The sequence below is a fragment of the Eptesicus fuscus genome, chromosome 1 (assembly GCF_027574615.1).
Source record: "Eptesicus fuscus isolate TK198812 chromosome 1, DD_ASM_mEF_20220401, whole genome shotgun sequence".
Classification (NCBI taxonomy): domain Eukaryota; kingdom Metazoa; phylum Chordata; class Mammalia; order Chiroptera; family Vespertilionidae; genus Eptesicus; species Eptesicus fuscus.
In genome coordinates this window covers 76,133,060-76,142,652 of record NC_072473.1, presented here as the reverse complement: position 1 = coordinate 76,142,652, position 9,593 = coordinate 76,133,060, and the positions used below count along the sequence as shown (strand labels likewise).

Genomic DNA, 9,593 nt, shown 5'->3' with positions numbered 1-9,593 from the left:
AAGTATACAGCACCACCTCTGAGCATTCCTGCTTTTAAAAAATTGTACTGGAATCTAATCAAGCCTTCAGAGCCAACTTATGATTTATAGTTAATTTTCACTTATTCCTCTAACACAGTGATGGCGAACCTATGACACGCATGTCAGCACTGACACGCGTAGCCATTTCTGATGACATGCGGCCGCATGCCGAGGATGAAACATTTGCTGCTCCTGAGGATGAAACATTTGCGACTAGAGTTTTGGAGTTAGTTTTTTCCTCAAAGTGACACACTACCCGAGTTATGCTCAGTTTTTTGGTGAAGTTTGACACACCAAGCTCAAAAGGTTGCCCATCACTGCTCTAACAAGAAGAGCAAGCTAAGTGACAACACAAAGATGCAAACAGAGAAATGAGAGTGTAGGCATTCAACAGTACAGGTGACTTGGTTTCTTCAACAACTCAATAGCGTGAATAAAAGGAGACTGGCTTAGATTAAAGTAGATTGCAGACATAACCAAGTGCAATGTGTGCATCTTGTTTGGATGATGATGTAAACAAACTAAATATAAAAAAATATATATTTTGAGATACTTGAGGAAATCAGAATATGGACTGGATATTAGAGGACATCAAATAATTGGTATGAATTTTGTTTAGTGTGAAAGTGGCCATGTGGTTATGTTTCTAAGAAAATTGCACATTTTCAGAGGACACTGAAGTGTATAGAATAAAATGACATGATATTTGAGATTTGCTCTAAAATGTTTACAAAAAGAAAAAAGAAAAGAATATATAAAGCAGGTATGGCAAACTCCTGATAATATTTTAATTTCAGTAATAAGTTTTTGGGGATTTGCTATATCATTCTCTGTACTTTTGTGTATTTAAATTTTTTTAAGATATAAAAAAAGACAAATGCAAAGGACCCAAGGCGGCGGGGGTGGGGGGGGTGGGGTGGGGGGGCGCGGGGAAATGATGTTCAAAGGATATAAACAGGTACTCACAGAAGAGATACAAATATACAATAAACATCTGAGAAGATATTCAGCTTTATTGGTAGTTGGGGAAATGCAAATTAAAACAATATGGAGACACAATTTTTTATTCAAAACATTGGCAAAAAAAAGGGGGCGGGGGAAGGTTGGTCAGATCAGATTAGGACCATCTAGTTCTGACCATTTCTGGGAGGGCAAATCGCCTCCCAGTATAGTATTAAATATTCATTAAGAGTAAACATGATATTAGACACAGCGATATTCTGTAGAAATAACAGTGCCAGAAAATAATAATCTGTACATGAGGATGTCTGAAGCAGCACTTTTTGTATTATAAAAAAAGTTGAAAACAAACTAAATTATCATAGAGGAATGATCAAATTGTGATCATACTAGGGAACTTTATATTGTTTTAAAAACTAAAAAACTTTTTTCTATAATTAAACAGTATACGTTTAATAGTATAAAATTTAGAAAGTACAAATAAGAAAAAAGGAAAAAAATTAATAATTCCAGACATGGAGAGATCATCTTGGAATATATCATTTCATGTGTTTCTCAGGGTGTGTGAGTGTGTGCATGTGTATGCATGCATATGTATGTATACTTGTTTTTCCAATACTTGTTTTTCCAATAAAAAGATATCACATTGCACAGTATGTTGTAACCTCTTGTTTCCTTCATTCCCTCATGAATATTTTCCACATCAATATTCACTCTGTAACTTAACCAATCGCTATGTTGGGGTATTTAAGTGCATTCCAATTTCTTTTTTTATAAACAACTTACCCCCAGGCCTGCAAAAATTTGAAGACGATTTGCCAATTGCTTTCTAGAAAGTTCTGGGTGCTTCGGGAGACATTTGAACCAGAGTAGTCAGAATGCTTTCCCATCTCCCCAGATAGCCCAACTGTGGTCTTTAGAACTTCTAAAACTTGTCTTATCCTGCCCCTTAGTCATGCAGCCTAACTGGGACTCTGTTCCAGAAAACCCTACACCCTCTCCCTTTCCTTGCCTCATTCCAGCCCCTCCCCACGCACCCGCCCCCCTCCCGCCCCCCGCGCTTTCCCGCTCAGCGGTCTGGCCTATGGCAAACGCCAAGAATTAATTAGGGGCGGGGATCAAGGAGAGGCTGTCAGGAGGTCGCCATATTTCTGTACGGCCGGGAGGACGCCCAGGCAGTCGGTGGGTCGCGAGAGGTGCTAACAGGGCGGGGCCACCGCTCAGCTCTGCGGGCCTCACCCCTCCCGCCCGGGACAGGTGGCTGGAGCGCGCCCCGCCCCCGCCAGCTGCGGGTGGGAGCGAGGGAGGGCCGGCCCGGGACGGCCGCCGCCAGCTGCAAGTGCGAGTGAGTGAGCTCCAGCCCGGGACGGCCGGGCGAGTAGTCTAGAAGCAGCAACCAAGTATCGTGGCGGCCAAAAAAATGCTCCTGTACCGAGGGGCCCCCGCGGGTCCTGGCGCGCCGGGCAGCGGGCTGGCCCGGCCGGGCGGCAGCCCGCAGGCGTTTGGGATCCGCCTGAGCACGGTAGGTCGGGAACCCCAGGGGGCGGACGCGCGCGCGGGCCCCGGGGCTGCGGGGGGCGCGCGGGGAGGGCCCGGCGGGCCGAGGCCTCACGCGGGACGGGACCTTCTCTCGCCTCCAGATGAGCCCCCGCTATCTACAGAGCAACTCCAGCAGCCACACGCGACCCTTCAGTGCCATCGCTGAGCTGCTAGGTGAGTGGCGAGGGCGGGCCTGGCCGCGATCGCCCAAGGCAGTGGTGCCAACGTGGTGCCGCGGCCGCGAGAGGAATGTGTGGAGCCGCGCGCGGGGCGGGCCGGGGCTGGGGTGGGGGCGTCGGGACTGGCCCCCGCTCCGCAGGCGGAGGAGCAGGAGGATGGCTCTCTAGACAGGAATGGTGTTTCGCGAATAAAGCCGAGGAAACAAGGTGTTTCCGAAGAGTTAGGACTCCTGTGTGGTTTTTTTTTCCCTCTGGCTCGTGATGTTCCAGGCACTTTAGGATAGCTTAGTTAATAATCAAAGGGATATGGGGCCCCGAGGCAGCCGGGCGTCACAGGGACTGTCTACAGAGGAAAGGCCCCACGCTAGCATAAGGCCATTGTAGTGCACCCAGTAGGGTCATGAAGAAAGGTCTGGAAAACGGAGTTCTTTAACTTTGGGGACCAAAGAATCTGGGAATGATGGGACATTTCTTAAGAGATGACACGAGTGCATTTGGCTCCCTGCGACTTCAGAGGGCTAGGTCCGTGGTCCAAGAGCGCCCTCACACCGCTGGAATGAATACTGAGCACTTAACCTCTTGTTCCACCGATGTTTGCTTTTATAGCGTTTTCAGTTGATTCCCTTGAAGCCAAGTACACCAGCTTTTTGCAGTAGTGTGCTAAATACTGTGTGGAAAGCAAAGAAGAAAACCATTCCTGGACAAAATGCAGCAGCATACAGAGCACATTGTTTCAAAAACTTAAAGAGATGAGAGATGTTTATGGGGCAAGGTAGCACAAAAAAATCTTGAAAATGTTTCAGAGCTCCCCAAATGAGCCCCAGTTCCTACTTAAGCAATCGCTCTGGCCATGCAGTGTGAATTGTCTTGGACAAGAAGTCAGTGGGGAGCAGGAGACTTATTTGGAAAGGTGACTGGGAACTTTGATGATTAGTTTGACCATAAAACAGAATGCTTACAATATGTATGACTGTCCATTAGAAGGTGCAGAGAAAAAAGTGACATTGACGTATTTTGAATCCTAGAGAACAGGGACTATATTTTTAAAGTCTTGCACCATGCCTTGAGTGAAACTCGGCCCAGTGGAATGAGATCTATGTGCATGTAACTTAGTAAAATGAAAAAAAAAAAGAGAGGGAAAACTAACAATTTACTTAGTAGGGGATGGGAGACAAATGTGTTTTTGCTCAGCTAGCTCATAGTGACACTGTGCAAAACCATATGTATCTACTGTGTACTGAACTTTATGGGTGATTTGTAATTCTGTGTACATATGATTTTTGTCTTAAGCATTAACTTAACCTAAGCCTGGCCTAAGCTGTCCCATATGAGTACCAGTTTTTATGAGTATTTTATCTATATACACACATGTACATGTATATATGCAGGCATAAATGTGTGTATACAGATAAAATGCTCATAAAAACTAACACATTTTAAATCAAAATCACAACTATTTGTGGTCATATTAATAATAGGGAAAAGGGAGAGCAAAGTGTTAACTGGTAATCCAAAACTTTCATTGTAGGTTGTCCTTCAACAGTTTTCTTCTCCACTTGTGCATTAATTTTCTAGTGAATCATTCATTTGATAAATATTTATTGAGTACTCACTGTGGACAAGGCCACCATTTCACTACAAAAATTCACTCTTCTAATAAGAGAGATAGAATATGTATAGAAATTTTATGCTTTGTATAACAATAAAATAAAAAGTGATATATCAGTAAAGATATACACATCAAGTGCTGTGGGAGTTCAGAGGAGAGAGGGATGACTTCCAGCTTACCAGGAAGAGGAGTGTTAGGGGGAGCTTTGTAGACATGACATTTGAGCTGAGATTTGAAGGATTGGGACATGTGGATATGGGTGTGGGGAGGGGAGGGCATTCCAGGCAAAAGTAACAACTGCTTGAACAAAGGCATGAAGAATACTGAGTAGTTGAGTTTAATTAGAGCATGAAGTTCACAAATTGTCAAAACTCTAGGTCCTTAGAGAGTTTATAAAGAGCTTTCACAAATACATTTTTAACTTTATCCTTTGATATAAATGGTATTATCATCATCATCATCATCATCATCATCATCCTGCAGATAAGGATATAGAGGCTCAGAGCATTTAATTGACTTTTCCAAGGTTACATGTCTAGTAGGTGGCAAATCCAGGCCTCAAACACAGGTTTTTTTTTACTCCAAGTACCAAATAAAGAATGAAGTTAAAAAAGGCCCACTGGGCCCTAGCTGGTTTGGCTCAGTGGATAGCGTGTTGGCCTATGGACTAAAGAGTCCTGGGTTTGATTCAATCAAGGGCACATGCCCAGGTTGTGGGGTAGATCCCTGGTCGGGGGTGTGTGTACAGGAGGCAGCCAATCAATGATTCTCTCTCATCATTGATGTTTCTATCTCTCTTCCTCTCCCTTCCTCTCTACAATCAATAAAAAAATATTTTTTAAAAAAAGGCCCACTGGGACCAGGGAGGTTTGATATTTTAGTCTGACGTTTTTTGTTTTTAAATAGGTTTTTATTGACTTTAGAGAGAGAGGGAAAAGAGAGAGAAACATCAATGAGAGAGAATCATGGATCAGCTTCCTCCTGCAAGCCCCTACTGGGGATTGAGCCAGCAACCCGGGCATATGCCCTGACTAGGAATCAAACCATGACCTCCTGGTTCATAGATCCATGCTCAACCACTGAGACACACCAGCTGGGCTAGTCTGAAGTTTACCGAGCAGGGCAATGTCAGGATCAGAGCTGTGCTTCAGGAAAGTTAATCTTGCAACAGTGTATAAAGACTTGGTTTTAAAAGTCTGGTGAGGAGATTATCATAATAATCCAGATGAGAGGGAATAAAAATGACTTGAATATCAAACTTGTGGTCATTTGAATTCTGACTCTGTGTGTGTGTGTGTGTGTGTGTGTGTGTGTGTGTGTGTATGAAACAGGAAGAAGAATAGCTTGTGTCAGAAGAGGGTGACCTTAATTTTAGACGCGAATACTTTTAGATACTTGCAGGATGTCTGTAGGGTAACTGCAAACTTGCAGGAATCCACATAGCCATCCTTCTGGGACAGGAGAGGATGGGAGACTCATGAAGCACTACCTCAAAGACATCTCCCCAGGAGGGGTAAATGGTGATGAAAGAAGTCTTGACTTGGGGTGGTGAACACACAGTACAATCCTATCTAATAAAGAGGGAATATGCTAATTACTGCCATGCCCTCAAAGATGGCGGCGCCCACAGCCAATAAAGAGGGAATATACTAATTGACTGCCACACCCTCAAATATGGCAGTGCTCACAGCCAATAAGGAGGGAATATGCTAATTGACTGCCATGCCCTCAAAGATGGCAGCGCCCACAGCCACAAGATGGTGGCGCCCAGTCCCCTTAGCCCTGCCTGCCTCTGGAGTCCCCAAGTCCCCTCAGCCCCCCAGCCACCCAGGTCCAGCCCAATGCGCAAGCAAGCCTTGGATGTTGGCTGCCCAGCCACTCAGGGCCGCCCGAGGCTCAGGTAACCAGGGTTGGCTGAGGCTTGCGCTGCCAGCAGTGGCAGCAGCAGAGGTGTGATGGGGGCATTGCCTCCTGCCACTGAGGGTTCCCAGACTATGAGAGGGGGCAGGCCGGGCTGAGGGATCCCCCACTCCAGTGCATGAATTTTCATGCACCGGGCCTCTAGTATGCAGATGATGTATTATAGAATTGTAAGCCTAAATCTATGTAATTTTATTAACCATTGTCACCCCAATAAATTCAATTAAATAAAAAAGCCATATCCCCACTCTCCAGCCTGTTTCTCCAGGAAGGCTGTGATGGCACAATTGCCTTCCAGGTTCTGATGAGGAATGAGGCTTTAGTGACAATGTGTTTTTTTGTGTGTTTTTTTAGAAGATCAGAGATCAGATGGACCAGGTTAGGGAAAAGGGAGGGCAAATAGATTGCCTGCAATCTGGTTTTTTATGCCCTTGACTAAGTAGTAGGTGAGGAGAGGTAGAAGAGATAAGACCACTTGGGATCTGGTAGTACACGTGATTGTGTGGGCCAGGTTAGGGGATAAAGACATCTCAGGATCTGCTAGTGTAACCCTTGCCTAAGTAGTGGGTAAGGGCAGAGGAGTAGAAATTCTCTCATTGTCCTACCTGTTCATAAGACTGGGTGGATTGGGCCATGGGAGAAAGTGCATCTGGCAGCATACACTTTTGGAAGGTTAAGCAGCAAGAGGTAGGATTGAAATCAGCCACCATATTGGTAGTTTATTATTATAAGTTCATTTGTTGAGGCTGATCTTGTTATTATTATAATTTCATTTGTTAAGGCTAAATGAAAAGCCACTTAAAACTGAAAGTAAGTGCAAAGCTGAATTTATTGCTGTGACTGCCTCACTGATTTCTGCCCTGTGGCTCCAGCTGACCCTGGATCTTGCATGCCCCCTCCCCCCTGTACTCTACCAGCTTTCTGCCAAGGAGATAAAATATCTAGCTGCTCCTGGCAACTACCTTGTAACTCCTGAAGTGCCTGTATTAAAACTCTTTGGTGTGTTCCTGTAAAGAAGCACCTACTAAAGTTTGGGCAAAATTTGTGCTAAAGAGGAAAAAAGTAAAAGTGATTTTATGAGAGGTTTGCAAGCCGATTCAGTGAATGCACTGCTGTATGAACACAGAATTGGAATTGATATGTATTACATCTTTGAACTGTGAATGTTTGTTTATGAAGTGTTAGAAAAAATTTCTCCACGTGCAAAGTTTTCAAAGTAGACATGGTGTCCTGTTGGTTGACAAGTTAAAGGTATCATTCTCAATGGCCCTGGCTTTCTGCCAGCAGGAGTCACTGATAGGTCCTAAAACAATTCAAGGCCTGTTTGCCAAATAGTTTCTTGAAACAATGTAGGCAGCTTTAAAATGCTGGATCCTTCTGTCAGTTAAAGAAAAAAATCAGTTCCCTCTGTTACATAGCAAAACTTGTATTTCTGATAAAGCCACTCTTGCATGTCAAACTTATAATTCCTGCCAAAAGTTGGCCCAGTTGATCTGCAACATGATACAGAGTTTGAGGCCCACCTAGTCCTTAAAGATTGACTCCCTTCTAGGACTATTGGTTATGACTTTTTCAGGTTACAATCAGTACTAGTTTTATCACTGGTTCTGGCAACATCATTGTGGCCCTTGAAATTAATCTGTGTCTTGTTTTATATGATGGACATTCCACACATCAAAGTGGTTATCCTATATTATAAAAACCTAATATGCAAATCGACCGAACAGTGGAATGACCTGTGGAACAACCAGTTGCTATGATGTGCACTGGCCACCAGGGGGCAGACGCTCAATGCAGGAGCTGCCCCCAGTTCTAGCTGGGGCTGGCGAGCAGGTGGTGCCAGGCCGGCCAAGGCAAGTGCCAGCGGTGGTCTCACGATCGCCCCACCAGCTGCCCCACAGATCAGCCCTGATCGCCAGCCAGGCCTAGGGACCCTACTTGTGCATGAATTTCGTGCACTGGGCCTCTAGTAACTGATACTGTTAATTGTATTGAAAAAATTAAAATTAATATTTTTAATATGTGTAATACCTCTCTTGCTTTTAAGGGATGTTCACAGTGGAGAAATGCCACAATTTGAACAGTGGTAATGGGACCGCTATATAGATAGCCTCCCACTGGGTCTCTCAGCCCAGCCACGTGCTATTAGTAAAGTAGTATAGGATGCCAGGGAAAGGGGACATGGTGGAAAGGAAGGTGTCAGTCTTGATTAAAGAGCTAGTAGAGACAGGAGTGCTTAAGAAACCTATCCAACAGATTGCACAAACTGCCCTCCCACTCAGGCCAGTAAGTTTTAAGACAGTTAGTTGCACCACCTGTGTCTGTGACTGACAATTATGTAAACTGGCATCTGTGGCAAAAAAGATGTGGCCACTAGACAAAGGCACCTCCTGGTGTTGTGAACATGATGCAGATGTAAGATTGTGGCTATAGTTGATGTCTTTGGACTTTTAAATAATTAACCTGTTATGAGGACCTAACTCAGGATGAATTATGAAACGTTCTCTATTTTTTTCTACTTTAATTCTATGTTCTCTATTTAATGAGGATTGGGCAGTCTCACCTTTAAGACTATTATAGAGCATCTAAGCAGAATCACTGTTTCTCCCCAAGCAAGCTTGTTTCTATCACTGGGATCTAGGCAGGCAATTAAATGTTTTGATTTTAACATCTAACTCTTTCAATGCCTCTTAGGCTGTAAAGAGGGATGATTATATCTGTGTTCTTTAGCAGAGGAATTTATGTAAAAAGGTAGAAAATAAGATTTTCACAATAAACTGTAATGTGTAATACACATCTATTAGTACCAAAATTGTTATTTAGCTCTTCTCTACAACCATCCTGTACTGTGTGTGTTCATAAGCAGCAAAGTGGCTAAAAGACAAGAAATAATAAGATGAAAACAGAGCAAAATGCTTTGTATATAAGAAGAGTTATTTTTCCCACAGACCCTGAATATTAAGGGGAGAAAAGCAGATACAGATCAGACATTATATGAAATAAAAATCAGCTTATAATTCCATCTGCTATCATATCTATTGTTTCCTATAACCTAGTATGTGCACTACGATTACTACTTCCTGTTCACCTTCTGGGACATCCACATGAAGGGAATAAAGAACATGTTCTATGTCTTAGGGGCATTGAACTAGAGATTTTATTAGAATATTAGAAAAAGTGATCTAATATCACAGATTTCTACCTTTTACAGATAATGCTGTAGATCCAGATGTATCTGCCAGGACGGTCTTTATAGATGTTGAGGAGGTCAAGAATAAATCTTGTTTGACCTTTACTGATGATGGATGTGGAATGACACCTCATAAATTACACCGAATGCTCAGGTAAAAATATCTCATTCTTTG

At 43.5% G+C, this 9,593-nt stretch overlaps 1 protein-coding gene across 2 annotated transcripts in view; it reads left to right on the top strand.

The window, feature by feature from the left end:
• Positions 1-2,146: 2,146 nt before the first annotated feature.
• MORC4 (MORC family CW-type zinc finger 4) overlaps positions 2,147-9,593 on the top strand; it is a 70,293-nt gene continuing 62,846 nt past the window's right edge. For both annotated transcript variants that reach the window (XM_008156321.3, XM_008156322.3), the window contains exons 1-3: positions 2,147-2,503; positions 2,622-2,694; positions 9,440-9,572. In XM_008156321.3, coding sequence (XP_008154543.2) covers positions 2,402-2,503; positions 2,622-2,694; positions 9,440-9,572 — 308 coding nt within the window. In that variant the 5' untranslated portion in view covers positions 2,147-2,401. The remainder of the gene's footprint in view (positions 2,504-2,621; positions 2,695-9,439; positions 9,573-9,593) is intronic.